We start from the raw sequence: 22,983 nt of genomic DNA, 5'->3' as shown, positions 1-22,983 counted from the left end.
ATAAAAGATAATTTATACAAATACGTCACATTGTATCTGATGGTTTTTAGATTTGATTAATAGATTACACACTCAAGCAAACATTTGTAACTGGTTTGTAAAAGGTATTTTTATGCATGTTTGGGTTGAGATTTCGTTGCATTTACGCCATTTTGATCAGCAGATGTCGCCAGCGAGCAACATGAGGGTGAGTATGATGACAGACTCTTTGAGGCATATCTCCATGTGGTCCTGTTTGGTATTGCAGCTTGACTTGTAGTTATTTATATATTTTAAAGGCTCTAAACAAAATGTAACATTATTTTTTTCCCTCACAGTCTTTGCTAAATTGTGAATTAGTATTTTTAATTCACCTCGACAAAGGCTTGCACAAACTGTTGCATGAGCAGTCGCGCAACATGTGGAGTGGACTTACGGATTTTGATAGGGAGAAGGATGACCACTACCAACGCTACAATCATTTTCATCTGGGGACAGAATATATATATTAAAAAAAAATATATAGGACCCCATAGTGTGTGATTTCTGAAAAAAATAAATAATAATAACAGAACATTTAGTGAGCAACACATTTTGGAAAACTCATGAATATTAATGTATGCTCCGCCCAATAAAATCGAAGTCTCGAAACAGTACACCAAACTGAGTTTGCAGAACGGCCACAATCATTCTCGCTGGCCCCGGGCCATAGGGCAGTCCTTCCAGCCCAGGCCTGACTGGTTTGAACTGGATAAATATCACAAACTGACTCGTCACAAACACACACACACACACACACACACACACACACACACACACACACACACAGAGAGAGAGAGAGAGAGAGAGAGAGAGAAAGAGAGAGAGAGAGAGAGAGCATCCCGTTAACCTAGATAAATAAGTTTCTAGGAGATCCGTCTAGTTTTAATGTCATACATTCATTGTTTATTTCAGATTTCAGGCATTTTTTTTTTTAAACAACAAGTCTATAGATCTGATCAACTGAAATGCCTCACACACTACTTTCATTATTTGTGTGCCTTTGGCATTTAATTGGTAAGTCGATTTTTTGTTTATCGACAATTTGAATCATATTTACTACTTTTTAAATCTGCATTGTTTCCAGAAAAATATTTTGTCAATTCTTACTATAGCCTAATGCTAGATGTTTTTTTATTCAGGTCTCTGATCACTATAGTTTTGATAGATATATTTCTCATCTGGAAAATAGTGTGATTAGATGCTTTTATTTCAGTGAAGCACAACTAAACATGTCTTATTTATAGGCCTGTCAGTTTCTCCAGTTATTTTGCCACTAAAGCTTTTCATTTGACCAAAACATTTGCTGTAATGTACTTTTTTTCTTTCTATACTTTAGCAAGATTCTATTTGCAATGATTTTAAGAGAGTGTGAGAGAGAGAGAGAGAGAGAGAGAGAGAGAGAGAGAGAGAGAGAGAGAGAGAGAGAGAGAGAGAATGTTTAGAGCACTTTGGTTAAAAAAAATAAAACTTTTAAATTTAAAATGAAACCAAGAGCCTTCATCTGTGTCTGATGAACTGTTCCTCTTGGTTCTCCAGGAGTGTTTGGTGATACAGTGAAGTCAGTGTCAGTGATGGAGGGAGATTCTGTCACTCTAAACCCTGATCTTACAGACATACAGAGAGATGAAGAGATCGAGTGGAGGTTTGGAAACATTCACATCGCTAGAGTGATCATGAACAATCCTAGATATGATAATGATGAGAGATTCAGAGACAGACTGAAACTGGATCAGACTGGATCTCTGACCATCAGTGACATCAGAACCACACACTCTGGACTTTATCAACTAAGTACCATTATTAGGAATAAGGAGTTTATCAAGAGATTCAATGTAACTGTTAATGGTGAGCATAATTACAGTGTAATTTATTCAGTCCTCTTTATATTAAAAATGTAAACAGTACTTAATCACTGGCATCATCCTTAACCTTTTTATCAACACTTGAATATGGGTAAGTTACATAAAATCTGAGAAATGGTGTTTTTGTCAAAAACTAAGTCTGGATCGGATTCAGAACGATGATCAAAACACAGATGGAGTAGATCGAGTCCATCAACGCCCTTAATGCTTCACAGTCCTAGAGCTCGTCCTCGGTCGACTTTTCATTCAGTAACATTAGACAGTTTTGTTTTATCTGCTGTTTAATACTGATGATTGCATTATTTTATGTATCTGCTTACATAAGATATTGTTTTGTTTCTGTTTCTTTTTCCCCTGTGTTTTGATCATGAGATCCAGTTCTGGTCCCTCATCTAAACCATGTTTTCAAGACTTTATTAATAAATCAGTTTATTTCCTGGTAGTGACGTCAAAACGTAATCATTCCCATTTACATGACATAACCGGCATAATCGGCCAAAGAACGTGCATGTAAACAAGCTCAGTATGCAAACAGTGACACTGATCATATACCATATACTTTTTTAAATGTTATAAGTTATTTCATGATTTAAAAAAAATAAATAAAAATAAGACAAAAATGCAAGCTGCCACAAATAATGCTGAATCTGGACTTGATTTTATTCTCCAGGAGTGTTTGGTGACACAGATGCAGTGAAGTCAGTGTCAGTGATGGAGGGAGATTCTGTCACTCTAAACCCTGATCTTACAGACACACAGAGAGATGAAGAGATCGAGTGGAGTTTTGGAGACATTCGCATCGCTAGAGTGATCATGAATATTACCACATATGATGATGATGAGAGATTCAGAGACAGACTGAAACTGGATCAGACTGGATCTCTGACCATCAGTGACATCAGAACCACAGACTCTGGACTTTATCAACTAAGAACCGTTATTGGAGATAAGGAGTTTATCAAGAGATTCAATGTTACTGTTAATGGTGAGTAGAAAATTACACTGTAGGCTACTTTTACTGACTTTTACGCAGTCGCGCATCATGTGGAGTGGACTTACTGATTTTGATAGGGAGAAGGATGACCACTATCAACGCTACAATCATTTTCATCTGGGGACAGAATATATATATACATACATATATATATATATATATATATATATATATATATATATATATATATATATATATATATATATATATATATATATATATATGTGATTGTAGCGTTGATGGTGGTCATCCTTCTCCCTATCAAATGAAACCGAAAGTCTCGAAACAGCCACAATCGTTCTCGCTGGCCCCGGGCCATCGGGCAGTCCTTCCTGTCCAGCCCAGGCCTGACTGGTTTGAACTGGATAAATCTCACAAACTGACTCGTACCAAACACACACACAGACACACACACACACACACACACAGAGAGAGAGAGAGAGAGAGAGAGAGAGAGAGAGAGAGAGAGAGAGAGAGAGTTTTTTACAACACCTTTATTCTACATAAAAATGTAGATACACATTATTCCTTCACATTCACATTAAACACACATTTTTTTACCAACCAAGAACCATGTTCTTAACACATTCAATTATAAATCACCCATTAAAAAAAATTCAATACCAATTAAAACCCAACCCCCCATACTCATTCACTGAAACCAGTGCTTCCTTAACACACCATCTCCATTTAAAGAAAATAACATTATTAACATGCTTATAATATGTATGTTCTATAACCACTCGTGCATCCACTAAGGATTTGAACAAGGCCACCAAATGTCTCTTCCTGCATTCTTTTCCTGATGAGATTTCAAAATTGCTAATTTAGCTTGACCAATGACAAATTTAGTAACATTAGACAGTTTTGTTTTATCTGCTGTTTAATACTGATGATTGCATTATTTTATGTATCTGCTTACATAAGATATTGTTTTGTTTCTGTTTCTTTTTCCCCTGTGTTTTGATCATGAGATCCAGTTCTGGTCCCTCATCTAAACCATGTTTTCAAGACTTTATTAATAAATCAGTTTATTTCCTGGTAGTGACGTCAAAACGTAATCATTCCCATTTACATGACATAACCGGCATAATCGGCCAAAGAACGTGCATGTAAACAAGCTCAGTATGCAAACAGTGACACTGATCATATCAGTGGCCACCAAATGTCTCTTCCTGCATTCTTTTCCTGATGAGATTTCAAAATTGCTAATTTAGCTTGACCAATGACAAATTTAGCAAGTACACATTGTTCTCGTAAAGATTTCTTATAATAACAGCCCAATATAAATAAGCTATTGGTATACAGAAACCCTAATTTTGAAAAATATGAATATGAAAAATAGTATCAAGAAGAGCATCACAAAATGGGCAATTCGATGTAACATTTTCATTCATCCTGGCAACAAATTGATTTGTAGCTAGGATACAATGGATCAATCTCCAATTAAGATCACCACATCTCATAGAAAGTGGAGGTTTATACAAAACTCTCCAAGATGGAAAAGTATCTTCAGATATAGAGAGTTGAGCTCTCCATTTAGTATTGACTTTTCCTTTCAATTGACCCAAATGTAAAGTTTTAACGCATATGTGATACAATATTTTTTTCCCTATACAATCAAAAACCATTTTTCCATAGCCTTTCAATAAGGAAACAGAACCAGAGTCATCAATGCCACATTCTTTAGGAAACACCTTTAACTGAGGAAAGTTCAGCCATACTACACCATCTTCCAAAACATGATTAACAAAATGATCAAATGATAGAGGAATGGAGGATTTAAAACCCCTAACAAATCCTTCTATAATTCTAAGAGAATTCAAGCCAACTTGATCAGCAAGTGACTGTGAAGTTCTCCATTGTCCTCTACTTAAATCAATCAAATCAATAACTTTAGTGAAACCAGTATTCAAAAATCTATTGATTAAAGACTGAGATATATTTGATTGAAGCTCAATAAGAGGATTAAAAAAAATAGGTTCCTCCACACCATAATGCTCCTCAACAGTTCTTGATATTTCAAACAAGTCCCATGATTTGAGCACTGAGACATACAACCTAAAAGACAGATCAGAAAACTTTTTGACAAAAGTTTTCTTCATTAGGAATAATTGTTTGTCAATACCTATTCCACCAATCTCTTTAAGTATAGATCTCCCGAAACACACCCAAGGCACATCATTTGAACTATACAATAGTTTCTGCAATGTTTGCATCCTCATTGCCAAGATCTTTGACTCCAGATGTATAAGCCCTTGACCTCCCTCTGCCACTGGAAGGTAAAGGACTCCTGGAGGAAGCCAATGACATCCATCCCAGAAAAATGTAACTAATCCTTTTTGAACACATTTAAGCAAGTCTTTTGGAGGGTCTAGAACAGTAAACTTATGCCACAACATTGAGGCTATTATGTTATTAATGACCAAGCATCTTCCTCTAAAAGAAAGTTGCGAAAGTAGCCATCTCCATCTCTGAAGCCTACCATTGACACGATCAATTAATCCCTCCCAATTCTTCTTTTCATATTGTTCATTCCCAAAATAAACTCCAAGCATTTTGAATCCATCCCTGCCCCATTTACACTGTTTTGGCAATTTTGGAGGTTCAAAAATTTGCCAATCACCCAGCAAAAAAGATGTACATTTTTCCCAATTAATGCAAGCAGATGATGCTTTTTGAAAATTATTTAAACAAGAAGTTAACCTGTTAATATCCTCAGAGTGTTTTATAACTATCGTTACATCATCCGCATAAGCAGTAAGTTTAATGGGAGCAATTTCAGGGGAATCAGGAAGAGAAACACCACATAACTGTTTCCTCAGCATAATTAAAAGCGGTTCTATAGACATCGCATACAGAAGGCCTGATAGAGGACAACCTTGCCTTTTGCCTCTGATCACTGAAAAAGATCTAGTCAAAGATCCATTAATATTAAGCATACTATAAATATCACTATACAGCAGCTTAATACAAGATACAAAGTATGGACCAAATCCAAAAGCTTCCAGAGTCTTAAACATGTAGTGGTGGTCTACTCGGTCAAAAGCCTTCTCCTGGTCCAAAGAAAGTAAAACTTTTTGCAACAGTAATGATGTCTCTCACCAAAAATAAATAGTCAAAAAGTGTCTGCTTAGGGATGCAAAAAGTTTGATCCACGTGGATTATGGTTGCCATATGTTGTTTAAGTCTGTTAGTCAATGTTTTTGACAAGATTTTAAAATCAACACAAAACAGTGAAACTGGTCTCCAGTTTTTTAGGCATCCAAGGTCTCCTTTTTTGGGGATCAATGTCAACATTGCTCTCCGGCAACTTAACGGTAGAGTCCCTCCATTAATGCATCCTAAATGGACATCATACAAATCTTGGCCCATTAGTTTCCAAAAGGATTTGTAAAATTCCACTGAAAGTCCATCCAACCCAGGTGACTTCCCGAGGCTCAACTCCTGAACAGCCTGTGAAACCTCAGAGAAGGTTAAAGTATTGTCAAGCTTTAACCTTTCATCCTCTGAAATGTTTGGCAAATCCTGTAAAAATTGGTCTGTTGTTGAGTCATCACACTGGTCAGAACAATACAAGTCCTCATAAAAAGAAATTGCACAAGACTGAATCTCTTGTTGATTAGTTGTCACTCGGCCATTTGGAAGTTTCAATTGATGAAATTGTTTTTGCTCCCTTGGCTTTTTTTCAAGTCCAAAAAAAAAACTAAAAGTGGTGGGACTGTCCATTTCATTAAGTTGGGAAAATCTAGTTCTTAAAAAAGCAAACGTTCCTCTTTCCTCCAACAGATTTTTCAACAGAAGCTTATTCTCTGTGATGTGATCAGAGCCGCCTTAACCTAATGTTAGGCCCCGGGGCTGAGAGGTTTTGTAGGCCCCCCATCCCCTCGATTTATAGAGTCTCATTTTAAAAAAGTGTAATATCTAGGTAATCTACATCACATAATGCATTAGTTTCTTTCGAGGCTTACAACAGTGAGTTTTTTTTAATATTGTTTTCAATTTTAATATTGTTATTAACATATCACTGAGCACAAAAACACAAGACACTTTATTTAACAACCACACACAGCAACTAAATTTCAACTTTATGCAAATGAGAAGCGATTTTCGCGAGCGACAACCAATAGGAAAGAAGCCTTTAAGTGGAGATCAGCTCCCGTCACCGTCTCGAGTGCAGGAGACACAGAAGAGTTCAAGGGCGATTTCACTGTTTTATATGATTTGACAGTAACTAACCACAAACATGGATATAATAAAATGATGCACGGAAAAGAAACTGTCGACAGTCTCAGTGAGTTTATTCTGGATTTAGTGCGTAAATCATTTTGTTTACAAATGAGATGCTTTGCAGTTGTTATGCCAACATGTTAAAGATTTTATTTTGGATGTGTTCATTGTGATTATATTGGCTGGGTTTTTAAAAGTTTATAAAATTGAAAGGATCATTGCTTGGTGCATTTGGAAACAAAGCTTGTCTATTTCTAAATGTAATCGCGTGCATATCGCTGATGATTATAGGCTAGCCTACTGTCCGTGTGTTGAAAAAAACGTCGATTAAACACACTCGCAACAGACACCCCAAAGCGGAGACGTTAGTGGCACTGAGCGGACACGAACCGTAACGCCTCATTCGCGCCGCGGGACCTCTAGACGCGCGTAAACTTGTCTTTGCATAGACTTAACATTGAAATCACTCGCGCCAGACGCTCTTTTCGCGTTTGGTGTGAACGCATAACAATAACATTAGAGCGACAGCACTACCAACGTCCACAAGCGACTAGCGACATACAGCGACAAAATCTGACAAGTTAAAACAATATGACCTTTTCAGCTCATCATGAACCTGAACATATGGGAGGCCCCTGAACTTGGGAGGCCCCTGAACTTGGGAGGCCCCTGGGCTTCAGCCCAGGTAAGCCCGTGCATTAAGGCGGCCTTGGATGTGATCAACAGAAGTTAGGTCATCACGAACATTCCTGACGCTTTGTTCAAGGATGCTTTGTTCGAGAATCTTCATTTCTTCTTTTAGGCTTGCGATACTTTGTGCAGTCAGAGCCGATCCTGACCTCCCTGGGGCCCTAAGCAAAAAAAAAATTAAGGGGCCCTCCTACCTGACCCAGACTAAAGAAACAATAAGTAAAATTTACTTTTTTTTATTTCACATGCATATTTTTTAAGTTAATTTCACATATAGAATTAAGTATACGTTACTTAACTAAGTTAGGTGAAAGTATTTTAACTTGGCTAGTAAAAGGTTGGGTAGTAGGCTATCCATTTAGTTGAAATTTCCTTTGCATTACATTTCACTCAAACAATATAATATTAAATTATACCACACATTTATGGTATGTGCTTTACTTGGGAAATCCATGTACTTTATACTATAGATATTTTGTGAGACACCATATCTACATGTCAGATGTTAAGCATAATGTGAATGCAGAGACCTCAATACTTGTAGACAATACACAATGCCAATAACATTTGATAGAAAATAAACTCCAAATGTCACAAAATGCCAAGTTACTAATCCTGACAACAAAAGCAATGATAAAACTGTATATACAGCTGGAAAACAGTGAAGAATTAACCTTCTTAATTAATCAGCAGTGCATGATTGGAACCCCAATATCAGAATTTGTATTTTATTACGTAGATATTTACGCTTTTGTTTACTTTCTGAGTAATAATATTATAAAGGTAATAAAGGTAATATAATAAAGGTAATTCCTGATATCAGAAATAGACAGTGTTACTAGTAAAATATTAAGTATTCACACTTCAAATAGAACAAATTGAATTCTTGAAATCACAAATGCATCCTGTGCTGTGAATGAATAAAACTAGCTAAAATTGCCACAGCATGTCACTGTGTTTTAAATGATAACAGCAATACTTAATACTTGAAGGTTATTATTTACTGAGGGGTGTGCATCCATATTGACCAGTATGTCCAGTCAATCAACATCTTAATTGCAATATAGACTATAAAGCCAATACATTTTTTTTCCATCTGGCATTATTGCAGAGTTGTAACTTAACCTTGACTTGGAGAGTAGATGATCATTGTCTTGTTTTAAAAGTATGTGTGCCTACGTCTATAATGAGGATTGTCATCCCGCTATTGTAGGATGTTTATTTTGGAAAGTGCGCGTTTCATTTCGTGCACGCGCATATGAACGCATGTTAACGTGCGACGCGGTTATCTTTTCCCAGCTGCAGTTTATAAACAAGCAAACTCGGTCTACCTGATTGCTGTTCCCACAATTCACTCGCATAGTGTTTTTTCCTCTTTCTTCGTGACCAGAAGGATATAGTTCCGCTTCATTTTCTCATTTCTCAACGATGTTGTAAACTTTGATTGACGCGCTTTGACACGAGGGGGAAGCGGGGCCTTGAGTAATTTGCGGGGCCCTACGCAGCTTGCGTAGTGTGCGTATAGGGCGGATCGGCTCTGTGTGCAGTATATTGTTGGCAAAATATATTTATATGGACTTTGCCAATATCCCACAATTGACTTAGTGACTGAAATATATTTCTCTCTTCTCTCCAAGATTCCCAGAAAATATTGAAAGATTGTAGAAAATTGTGATCTTGTAAAAGTCCATTATTGAAATGCCACTGTGATTTATAGATTTTAGAAGATACAACAGAGACAGACATTGAAAAATAATGGTGATGATCAGAGAGAAAAGAGGGAGAAATACAACTATTAAAAACCTATCTCTGTGTCTTTTTCTAACATAGAACCGATCCAATCAGGCTCCAGACAATCTATTTGAATTTCTCTTTAACCAAGTATTGTCTCATCCCAGGAAAAGCCTCCCTCCATAAATCTACAAAGTCATGGAAATCAATCAGATTTTTCAAAATTCCAGCAGATAATGGATGGGGTTCATCATGATTCCGATCTAAAGATGGATTTATTGTACAATTAACAGTTTAGGTCTTCGCTGATTAAATGTAGCATCAAGGAAATTATTAATCTGCTGAACAGAATAAAGAGGCTTCAGTTTAAAACTGGAGGCTTTCCCTTCAGAATTTCCTTGAGAATTTAATTCAGTCACACCCGTTTCATCTGATGTATCACTGTCAACACTATCATAGTCAATCAACTGAGATTCACCTTGTTCTAGCTCTAGTGGTGAGTCTATTATATTCTGTGACAAATTTTCAACCAGCATTTGAGTCTCCCCCGCAAACTTAATCTGTTCATTAGAATCATCCACTTCATTTTTTTCCGCAGTAACTAAGAGTCATTTTCAACTCCATCATTCAAAAGTGCATCTGAATCAACAGAATGTTCATTTGCACTCACATTGCTTGGTGATTCAAGTACAATTTGATGTGCTCTATCACCAAACAGAGTCATCGTCTGAACTTGTTCTTCATTTTTCTCACCTGCACTATGGTTTTCTGTAGCTGGAATTACTTGCTGTACATTAGCAGGTTCATCCTCATTTTCCACTACACTCACAGCCTCAACATTTAATGGGCATGTCTGCTTTATACTGTATGTCCATATCGGCCACAATTAAAACATTTCATCGACTCTGTGCTAATAAATATTGTGTAATCCTTGCCTTGTAAAGTCATCTTTGCAGAGACATTTAAAGACAATCTGCATTCAACACTGTTAATGGTGAGCATAATTACAGTGTAATTTATTCAGTCCTCTTCATATTAAAAATGTAAAGAGTAATCACTGGCATCATCCTTAACACTTTTCTCGCCAGCTTTTTTAAATTGTTTTTTAAAGCAATATTTATCATTTTCACAAAAGTTTCTTGGCCCGCAGAATATTTTGTTGTATTGTTGTATCTTCCTGTTAAAGACGTGAGTTGATACTTCCTGTTGTCGAATGCGCATGCGTCGCGTCTGAACGCGTTGTTGTCTTTGGAGCTCTATCGATTTGATTTATAATTCTTGATTTTACTCTTTAAACTTACTTACAACAAACATTTTCTACTTTTCCTCACTGAGAAGCACTACTGCTCAAACCTCATAGTTACAACGCGGACTGTTGAGCAGACGTGTCTCAAGCCTGTTAGTGATTCTACGCTGGATACTCTTATAGGTTACTCCCGGGGATCACGGCTGAACGCGTCTTCTCAACACTCACTTACAAACATTTTTCACCTATCGTGCGTCTACTCTACACCCGTACCACTTAAAAGACGGATTATATCTAAGACGCTTGTCAGAAATTAGTATTAATTGATAGCATCACTGGTAGTGTCGTTGCTAACTTACTGTCCATCTGTTAAAATGGCGAATATATCAGATGCAAGTAGTCTACCTTTTGGTGCAGGTGAGGACACATTTGAGCTGCACGCGGTACAGTCTGAGCTGGAAGCTGTTGAGAAACAGATCCACGACCTTTTAGTGAGACAGGCCGAGCTGAGAGACCGGCGTTTAGCTCTTGAAACATCACGCGCTGATGCTCACAAATCAGAGATTAATGTTACTAACCGGCTGACTCCGACCTCGTCTACTCCGTGCGTTACTCGGCATCGGTTCCGAGCGCCAAGGTCGCGATCAGCCATGGTCTCGTTCACTCCGGCTCCAACACGCCACCACGAAGCCTGGATATTTCCGCAGCGGAAGACGCGAGTCAGGTCTAGACCAAGACCCTCTCCGACCCTCCCGGTTTTCGAGTTATCCACAGAAAACCGCTTCTCCGCTCTTCGCGAAACAGAACGCGATGCTTTGATCATCGGTGATTCCATTGTTCGGCACGTCCATGCTACATCAGGTAAAAATAAGGTGCACAGTCACTGCTTTCCTGGTGCTCGTGTTTCTGAAATCGCTGCTCGCGTTCCCGAGATTCTGAACGATAACGAGCGCGTCGGAACTTTGGTATTGCACGCGGGAGTGAACGACATCAGGCTGCGCCAGACGGAAGTTCTGAAGAAAGACTTCAGGAATCTGATCGATACGGTACGCAGCACATCGCCTGATATAACGATCATTGTGTCAGGACCGCTTCCCACGTACCGTCTAGGACATGACAAGTTTAGTAGATTATTCGCGCTAAATGAATGGTTAACGTCATGGTGCAATGAGCAGAAACTGCTCTTTGTAAATAATTGGAATCTGTTTTGGGAGCGTCCTAGGCTATACCGTGCTGATGGCTTACACCCAAACAGATTCGGATCGGATCTTCTGTCAGATAACATCTCCAAAACGTTAAATACCTTTTGACTAGTAACCAAAAGTCCAAATCATAGTCTCTGCTGCACCAAATTAACTGATATAAATACTAGTGTAGAACATTGCATAGAAACTGTGTCTATTCCTCGTTTAGTGCGATCAAATAATAAATCTACTGCAGGATCTAGGAAAAATCTAATTGTTATTAAAACAGAAAATGTTGCTATTAGTAAACAAAAACAATTTCTAAAGCTAGGTCTTTTAAACATTAGATCACTCACACCTAAGGCAGTTATTGTAAATGAAATAGTCACAGATAATAGCTTCGATGTACTTTGCCTTACTGAAACCTGGCTTAAACCAAATGATTATTTCGTCTAAATGAGTCTACTCCATCAGGATACTCCTATAAGCACGAGCCCCGTCTGATTGGCCGTGGCGGCGGTATTGCAACTATCTATAGAGATATTCTCAATGTTACTCAGAAAACGGGTTATAAGTTTATTTCATTTGAAGTACTTGTACTAAATGTTACGCTCTTAGATGATAGAAAAACATCCCTATTATCTTTAGCCTTGGCTACCGTATATAGACCACCAGGGCCTTACGCTGATTTCCTAAAAGAATTTGCAAATTTTCTCTCAGATCTATTGGTCAATGTCGATAAAATATTAATTGTTGGAGATTTTAACATACACGTAGATAATCAAAATGATACGTTAGGGGCTGCGTTTATAGACTTATTAAACTCCTTTGGGGTTAAGCAAAACGTTACCGGACCGACTCATCGTTTTAATCATACACTCGATTTAATTATATCACATGGAACCGATCCAACCGATATAGATATCATTCCGCAAAGTGATGATGTAACTGACCATTACATGGTAACTTGCATATTACGTACCCCGGTAATATATCATGCTGCGCCGCGTTATCGATTAGGCAGAACAATCCTTCCATCCACCATAGATAATTTTTCAAATTGCTTATCGGATCTGTCTCAGCTGCTGCCTGAACCTAAACAAACAGATGAACTAGACGAACTAACCAGCACTATGAGCACCGTTCTCTCTGGAAAATGGGATATTGTTGCACCTATGAGACTAAAAAAAGGTCAGAGAGAAAATTAAAGCACCATGGTACAACAATACTACTCGTGTTCTAAAGAGAGAAACCCGTAATTTAGAGCGTAAATGGAAACAAACTAATTTAGAGGTTTTTAGAATCGCTTGGAAAGACAGTACGTCACGCTATAAAAAGGCCCTAAAAGCGGCCAGGGCTGAGCATCTCCGCAAACTAATAGAAAATAACCAAAACAATCCTAGGTTCTTATTTAACACCGTGGCTAGACTAACAAATAAACAAGCGTCACCTGAACAAAATATTCCGTTACAGTTTAGTAGTAATGATTTCATGAATTTTTTCACTGAGAAAATAGAAAACATCAGATCCACAATTGTAAACGTTCAATCTTCAATCGCGCCTTATAATTCAGCCTCGATTATCACCCCGCAAGAACAATTACAGTGCTTTACAACTATAGAACAAAAAGAGTTAAATAAATTTATCATTTCCTCTAAAACAACAACATGTTTATTAGATCCCATACCAACTAAACTATTGAAAGAAGTGTTACCTATAGTGGAAGAGCCTCTCCTCAATATTATTAACTCGTCTTTATCTTTAGGTCATGTTCCAAGAACATTTAAATTGGCAGTTATAAAACCACTAATTAAGAAACCACAATTAGACCCAAATAACCTAGCAAATTATAGACCCATTTCAAATCTTCCTTTTATGTCCAAAATATTAGAAAAAGTTGTGTCTGCCCAACTGGGCTCTTTCTTGCAAGAAAATGACACCTATGAAAAGTTTCAGTCTGGATTCAGGCCGCATCATAGCACTGAAACTGCGCTCGTTAAAATCACAAATGATTTACTCTTAGCTTCTGACCAAGGCTGTATCTCAATACTAGTTTTACTTGATCTTAGTGCTGCGTTCGATACTATAGATCACACAATACTCTTAGATCGGCTACAAAACTATACCGGTGTTCAAGGACAAGCATTAAGCTGGTTCAGATCATACCTATCTGACCGCTACCATTTTGTCTATTTAAACGGAGAAAAATCGATCATAACTCCAGTAAACTATGGAGTGCCGCAAGGATCTGTGTTAGGCCCTCTATTATTCTCAATATATATGCTGCCACTTGGAAATATTATAAGGAAACATGGAATTAGTTTCCATTGTTATGCTGATGACACTCAACTATATATTTCATCACGGCCGGATGAAAACGCTAAATTATCCAAATTGACAGAGTGTGTTAAAGATATAAAAGATTGGATGACGCACAATTTTCTTTTATTAAATCCAGATAAGACAGAGGTAATACTTATCGGTTCAAAAAACCGCCCACAAAACCTCCTTCAATACAACTTTAACATAGTAGGGTGTCCTGTTACTTTATCCTCTACAGTAAAAGACCTGGGTGTTATATTAGATTGTAACTTGTCTTTTGAAAATCATATTTCATATGTTACAAAAACAGCCTTTTTTCACCTTAGAAATATTGCTAAATTACGTAACATGCTATCTGTTTCTGATGCAGAAAAGCTAGTTCATGCATTCATGACCTCGAGACTAGATTACTGTAATGCTTTATTAGCTGGTTGTCCTGCATCCTCAATAAACAAGCTACAGTTAGTCCAAAATGCCGCCGCTAGAGTTCTTACTAGATCAAGAAAGTTTGACCATATAACACCAATTTTATCATCACTACATTGGTTACCTATAAAGTTCCGTATTAATTACAAGGTATTGCTACTGACTTATAAAGCCCTAAACGGCTTAGCTCCAGTTTATTTAACGGATCTTCTATCGCCCTATAATCCATCGCGCTCTTTAAGATCACTAAATTCGAGGCTTCTGGTCATACCTAGGATATCCAGATCCACCAAAGGAGGGAGAGCATTTTCACATTTAGCACCAAAATTCTGGAATAGCCTTCCTGATACTGTTCGTTGCTCAGACTCGCTCTCCCAGTTTAAAACTAGATTAAAGACGCATCTCTTCAGCCAGGCATTCATATAATATTTTAATCTTACAGTTAAATCCGGTCTCTACTTCATAAACGCCAGAGGAGAACTGGCCCCCGACTGAGCCTGGGTTCTCCCAAGGTTTTTTTTTCTCCATTAGGTCACCTAATGGAGTTTTTCGGTTCCTTGCCACTGTTGCCTTTGGCTTGCTCAGTTGGGGATACTTAATTTGATTAATCGATTCAACAGTGCTATTGATCTGCATTACCAAACGTGGATGTTTTACACCAGAAACATACACTGATGTACTATTTTATTTAATACTGTGAAGCTGCTTTGATACAATCTGTATTGTGAAAAGCGCTATATAAATAAATAAAGTTGACTATTGATATCGGAATATGCAATATATCAAAAGAACGAACAGACCCTCTGTTTTTAAACAAAACAAACAAACAAAAAGTATTCTAGCATCATACATTCATTTTTTATCAACACTTGAATATGGGTAAGTTTCATAAAATCTGAGAAATGGTGTTTTTGTCAAAAACTAAGTCTGGATCGGATTCAGAACGATGATCAAAACACAGATGGAGTAGATCGAGTCCATCAACACCCTTAATGCTTCACAGTCCTAGAGCTCGTCCTCGGTCGACTCTTCATTCAGTAACATTTGACAGTTTTGTTTAATCTGCTGTTTAATTCTGATGATTGCAGTATTTTATGCATCTGCTTATAAGATATCGTTTTGTTTCTGTTTCTTTTTCCCCTGTGTTTTGATCATGAGATCCAGTTCTCTTTCAGAAGATGTCATAGTGCCTCCTGCCCTAGTCTAGATAACAGTAAAAACACAGAAAGCCGGAAATCTCCATCATTGGCGGGGAGAGAGTTAGTTAGTCCAACCAGGATTTCACCAGGACTTTTTTTCTGAATTTGCTGCATTTTGTTGTTGTTTTGCTGTGAATTACTAAAATTGTAATTCTGGTCCCTCATCTAAACCATGTTTTCAAGACTTTATTAATAAATCAGTTTATTTCCCAGTAGTGACGTCAAAACGTAATCATTCCCATTCACGTGACATAACCGGCATAATCGGCCAAAGAACGTGCATGTAAACGAGCTCAGTATGCAAACAGTGACACTGATCATATACCATATACTTTTTTAAATGTTATAAATTTAATGATTAAAAAAAAAGTAAAAATAAGACATAAATACAAGCTGCCACAAATAATGCTGAATCTGGACTTGACTTTATTCTCCAGGAGTGTTTGGTGACACAGATGCAGTGAAGTCAGTGACAGTGATGGAGGGAGATTCTGTCACTCTAAACCCTGATCTCACAGACATACAGAGAGATGAAGAGATCGTGTGGAGGTTTGGAGACATTCGCATCGCTAGAGTGATCATGAACATTACTAGATATGATAATGATGAGAGATTCAGAGACAGACTGAAACTGGATCAGACTGGATCTCTGACCATCAGTGACATCAGAACCACAGACTCTGGACTTTATCAACTAAGAACTGTTATTAGGAATAAGGAGTTTATCAAGAGATTCAATGTTACTGTTAATGGTGAGTAGAGAATCACAGTATAATTTCTTCTGTCCTCTTCATATTCAAAATGTATACAGTAGTCCAGTCCAACCAGGATTTCACTCGACTTTTTTCTATTCATACCCATACAGAAAAAATATATATTGAAATATATTTTAAAGTGTCAAAAATATATGTGGCATATATTCCAAATACATTGAAATATATTTGCATTGTTGTTCACTTATGTTTATCATTTTGAAATATATTCTGAAATATAAAAAAAATATATGATGTTAAGTGTGTAATATATTTACATTTATAACATGTAATGTAAAATATATGACAAAATAAAATGTTTAGCTTGCTAAAGAAGGGTCGAAAATATATTTTGATCATAGTAATTCCTCTACCTTTCCCCCTATACACAACAGTAGGCTTCCATATTTCACTACTGTATTATGACACACAGCTATAATAAATACTGTACTTACATTTAAATGACTGCAATGTAAAATGACAGATAGTTGCTTTCCTAGGACTATTAGGCCATATAAGGGTGGCACGTACCTAACACTAAGTGCAATTATTAGATTTATTGTTGTGTTTTATTGACATCTTTCCTGAAGTCATTTAAATATTGAAAATATGCACAATATTTATGATGCAAGTATAACAGTGACACTCCAACAGTGAAGTGCACTTAAACAATAGATAGAACTCAGTGTCTAACACTGCATACACACACTATTAAATAACTGTATTCAATTCTGTAAAAATAGGGGGAAAAACTCTGCATTCTGTGTGTTATTTTAGGCCAATAAATGATGTTTTGTTGTTGTCTCACTAAGTGCATCATTAGGTTCAGTGCTTCTATTGGTTTTTGATTTAACTATTGTCGTAGGAGAAATCACACCTCAGGACTGTGCATCAAAACTTCATTAGCACAATTTCATCAGATGTCAAATTTGATCACAATCAGCTGTCAGTGAACATGTCTAACTTGTGAAAAGACTTCAGATTTTTGTCTATAGGATCAGAGGAATCTTTTAGGGTTCACAAAATTTGTCTCAGACGGCCAAATCGTGCCTAAAATCCTCTGAACCTGCCTTTAAACTATACAGTACTGAACTGTTTTACAACACTCTCTACAATTAATTGTAGTAAATGTAGTAGCAATAATCTTTCGTTATTCTTTCGAGCAAAGAACATTTGTGGTTTCAAGTGTTGACTGAAAGTTTTTACACAGTCAAGAAGTCAGTTCAGTTCTTTTATTTATAAAGCACATTGAAAACAGCCACAAGACTGACCAAAGTGCTGTACAAGCTCAAATAACTATAAGGATCGAAAAGAGAACAACTAAGAAACTACATAGGCTTCTGATTTGAAAACAGAAAACAAGGAAGTCAAATAAACAAAATCATAAAACATTCAGAGGAGAGACATTAACAAAGATTTAAAAGATAAGTTGTACTGACAAGCTGTTCCACAATCTAAGCCCACCACCGAAAAGGCTCTGTCTCCTCTGCGTTTGAGCCTATAGCAAGGGACAGCGAGTAGATTTAGATTACCAGATCTTAGGTCTCGGGACGGGCTATAGGAGTGTAGTTGTTCAGACAGATAACTTGGAGATAATGCAAACATTTGTACACAAATAGGAGAATTTTATAGTCAGTCCTAAATTGGACTGCATTGGAGCCAATGGAGAGCTCGCAAAATGGCCGTGGCATGAGCGAATTTACGTCTTTTCTTAAGAATTTTTTTTTAAGAAATTTGGCCGCAGCATTTTGAACCTATTGAAGACAAATGATCTGGGACTTTGAAAAGCCACAGTACAGAGAATTACAATAATCCAAGCGTGATGTTATAAAAGCATGAATAGCTGTCCCAAGGGATTTTTCGGGCACAAAATGTTTAATTTTAGCAAGAAGTCAGAGTTGAAAAAAGCTTTAGAGCGAACGGTTAGATTTTGAAGCCCTAAAAAGGTCATTCCATCCATCATAAAAATAATACATATGGCTCCAGGAGGTTAATAAAGGCCTTCTGAAGCAAAGCGATACGTTTTTGTAAGAAAAAATATCCGTATAACTTTCTAAACTACATACAATGCACTGGTCTGCGTTTGCGTGGCTGTTTCTCAATTCGTAAAGAACCAAAAGAACAGACTTGCGTTCTCGTGGAAACCGTTCTTTGTAGGTTTAGGTTATCTTAAAAGAATGAACTCAGAAGGACACAGAATGCAACTTTGCGAGAAATGAGATGTGCTGTAATTGATTAAAACATTACGTATTGGACAAATATCTTTACGTCATTGTTTATATTATTTTATATCATTCTCTTTTCTGCATATAGGCTATTTGTGTAAATGTGTAGCCTATATTAAGACCTAATGTTGTAGGCTACATTTGAATATGCCAATATAAAGTACTGCAGGCCTTCTCCAGGTCTTTATCATTAGATTACAGTTATGTGTGGGGCTCCTAATAACATTCCCTGTAATGCTATTGTTGAGAGAGAGAGATATTTTTATTGTTCACTTGGATAGTTCTTATGTATTCTAAATTCATGATGGGGTAAATGCAGGAAATGTGTTCAAATCAATGTTGGTGCAAATGCATAAAACACTGCTTAATTTATAGAGAGTAGTGCTCAAGCAGGCATGTTGTTTTAGCGATCATCCAGGGTGTCCACGAAAGACAGGTAGTAGAAACCGAAGTGGAGTTGAAAGAGAAGAACCGTGTTTTGTAGTGTTGTGAACCAGAGTTTTTGTCTGCTGCGAATGCCCTGGTAATGTAAGCAGTGGTCAGCTATGGTCAGACACTTGCATATATATATATATATATAGCTTTGTTACCATAGCTATATAAAGCCATAATATCAACTTCGATGGCAGTCCGGAGGGTTACACCAAAAATATTACATTGGATCACCCTGACTTAAATACCAACTATTATAGATAACCAAATCCGGATTACCAGTGCTAGAAATATTAGGCTACTACATATCACAATGTAGACTACAAACTAAATAAAGAACAACACGTAAACAAAAAAAAAATCATTGATTTTACTAGGCCTACATTTTTGTATTTTACCATCATCATCATTGACATTTTTTTTTTAAGTAAAAGTAGTAGAGAGAGGGGGAGAGTATAGTGATTCTCAAAACGTATTTATTATTAGTACACAATTTGCTTTGTGTTAAACCAGCATGCTCGACATGATCGAAATCATGGCTGATTAAATATGTAGGCTACATTAAAATAACATTGCAGAAAGTGTGTTTTCATGTTCAGTCACTAGGAGGCGCTGCAGGATCTTCTTCTGCTCTAGAAGATCAGTGCACAATCTGAGCTCTGAAGACAAACAACAAGACACTCTGATCCTGCTTTGTTCAAACTAGTATTTTAAACTGTGAAGCAAGGGCAAAACTATTGAAACCTGTTTGAAAGATTTTGAACAGTTCTGTAACAGTATTGGGATGTTTTTCACTGTTCTGATTGGCTGATCACTGATGTATCAAATATTCTCATATTAGTACACTAGGGGGCGATGATGATGATGATGATGATGATGATGATGATGCCTTTTAACCAGTAGCGTAGCCAGGAATCACAATGTGGGTGGGCCCAGAGAAAATCAGGTGGGCACAGCCTAAAATGCATCTGTTATCAAAATAGGCCAACACAACTACACCTGCTTGAATACACCACAGTTTAATCAGAGCACAAGCATGTATGTCATCATAAGCAGTGTTAATAAAGAACATAACGATAAGAACAGCATTTCCACTGCGCGCGGCCAGGCCACACCACACACACACGCGCATCTGACAGATGCGAAACAACATCATCAAATCAGCAGGACAGTAGTGGACAGTGTGTAAAAACCAAAAACAATGCTTGGTCATAGTCTGGCTCAGCGGCCACATAAACCACGTTATATAAACAACATTGACTAGGCAACTACATAAACGTAGATTTGCTTACTTTTGATGACTAGCTTATAACAGGAGACGACGGGGCTGGGGGTCGCACACAGTTTTAAATTCGAACACATTATTCTCTGAGTGTAGTGTACACTACACACACCGGCGGCGTCTGTCCGCTGCGCCCAGCAACGGCTCAGGACCTTGTTCAAAATCCTGCCGCGCCACAGAGCGCTATTTACATAGTTTTATATTAAATTTACATTTATTTGTCTCAAATCGTAGTTAATGAATCTGACTTCACCCTGGGCTGCAATATACGTTTAGTTTTATATTCATGCACAGAAATCAGCTGCTTGAATGAAAATTGCTGACATTATCGGATTTTCAGGTGAGAGTTGTCCTAGACGCGGCGCTGCGCGTCCAGTGTGCGACCCCCTTAAGGGGCCGCTCACATATCGCGCCTAAAAACGCGTTGAAAACGCTAGGCGCGCCGCGTTCTCCTTTTTTCCAAAGCGCTCGGGTGGTTGCGCTCCGGAGGCGTCTGTCGTTGCTAAGCTTGGTTCTTGTCACGTGACCTGCGGTGCGCTTGCGGCATTCTGAAAAGTTGAGATGTTTTTATCTCGATGCGGCGCGGACGCGCTTGGAAAAAACGAGCGCGTCGCACCGCGACCGCGTCGCTTCCATTATGAGCGCGCATACCGCGCGGCTACATTTGAAATAACGAACTTGCGCGCGCAAAAGACGCGATATGTGAGCGGCCCCTAAGAGTTGAACACTGCAATGATTTCGTTATTGTCCAACAATGCAGTCAATTCTCCTGAACATCTGCATTATCTTCCTCCTGTGGTGGCCGTGGTCTTTTTGACACAAACTTGTTGCTCTGTTTTCATTTTAGTTTAACATAACGTTACTTAGCTAAACTTCAGTGTCCCTCTGTGAAATGTGCTCGTCGTTGTGAAGGGGGAATGGGCTGTTCGCAATCATCTGAGTCTGACTCCGAAATGCGCTACGCGGGCATTTCGTCATCACCATGACAACCAAACAAGAATCAAGAAACATTAAGATTTATTTTTATAGGTCAAAATTGTTATAATCGCAACATAATTTCCTAGGCTACCTTGTGAGGCCACTGAGTGACTAGATGGGCCTGACTGACAGGTGGGTGGGCCCAGGCCCACCCAGGCCCATCCGTAGCTACGCGAGTGCTTTTAACAAGCCTCCGAGGATTTTTCTACGGAAAATTTGTGCAATAAATTGATTATTTTTGTAGCCTATTCACCTCCACCCTAGAAGATTATCTGAGAGCACAGTATGTAAAGCATATACATAAACTCCAAAGTTTATAAATTTGATCAAAACACATTTATAAAATATATTACCCTGCTGGTGTTGTTTGTGGTTTTGGAAGCTGGGAGATCAGTTTATATCAGCTCCAAATAAGCCCAGCATAAACAGGCTGTTTTCTACGGAAATAGACACTGTCAAAATGCTCTACAGGATGTTGCTTCAGAGAGAAATGAGAAGTGAGAGAAAAAAAAAAAGAGAACATTCAATAGGCTATTGCAGAAAATACTGCACTGGTATTGCCAGGTAAATGCCATAGTAGACTATATATCACTACACCATGCTATCGGATTCCATCGCTGTACGCTGAGTCATTTTAAAATTACTTTAAAAAATATGTATAATGAGGTTGTTTCTGCTGGAAATGATAGTCAAACATTTCTGTAGGAAGTTGAGACATTGACCCTTAAAGTGTCAAATGTTTATTCAGTGTGAAATGACACACTTCAGAAAATGAATAGATGAAACAGTGCTTCACTCGATCACACCAACAAATAGTGAATTTTAGTGCTTCATAAACATGCTGACCATATTTTATATGCTACAGATATTGTTCCTAAAATAAAACTCGTACAACTTCAGGACGTTGCATTGAGCAACTAGGCCAAATGAAAAAAGAAAAAAAAATCTTATGGTTACAAGAACCAATTTATTGTGCTTTAGAAGATTATTTATTTATAATGACAATAGTAACTATCATGAAACTGCTCCAAGACACAAAGGGTTGAGGATCCAAAGGGTAACCCACAATCAAAGATCAAAAATCAAACCAAAAGCAGGCAAAGGTCGAAACACAAACAGTCCAACAGTCATGAGGCACAGGAACACAGGCAAGAGCAGAAGACCATGACCATGCACACTTCTAAATGCAGTGTAGACACATACAAGAGTTTGCAATGAATGGCTGAGTGAACAGGGTTTATATATGCTGGGCTAAACAATGTAATGAGAAACAGACAAACATGGATGATGAGACCAGGCAATGAGTTATTGGTAATGTTGTCTTTGATGGAAATACAGTAGTCTGTGGTGGAGTGCCCTCTGGTGGCTATCAAGGGCACTCCAGCTGGTGATCATGACACCGGTATATT

At 37.7% G+C, this 22,983-nt stretch overlaps 1 protein-coding gene across 1 annotated transcript; it reads left to right on the top strand.

Moving 5' to 3' along the window:
- Window positions 1-798: 798 nt before the first annotated feature.
- LOC308702517 (uncharacterized protein) lies at window positions 799-17,463 on the top strand. Its single transcript, XM_081385435.1, has 4 exons — window positions 799-1,035; window positions 1,558-1,866; window positions 2,554-2,868; window positions 16,343-17,463. The coding sequence occupies exons 1-4, from the start codon at window positions 987-989 to the stop codon at window positions 16,663-16,665; spliced, it is 996 nt and encodes a 331-aa protein (XP_081241561.1). The 5' UTR covers window positions 799-986; the 3' UTR covers window positions 16,666-17,463.
- Window positions 17,464-22,983: the final 5,520 nt, after the last annotated feature.

Source organism: Scardinius erythrophthalmus (assembly GCF_964197995.2).
Source record: "Scardinius erythrophthalmus genome assembly, chromosome: 14".
Lineage (NCBI taxonomy): Eukaryota > Metazoa > Chordata > Actinopteri > Cypriniformes > Leuciscidae > Scardinius > Scardinius erythrophthalmus.
The sequence above is the reverse complement of the archived record's forward strand: the minus strand, read 5'-3'. Positions and strand labels throughout refer to the sequence as shown.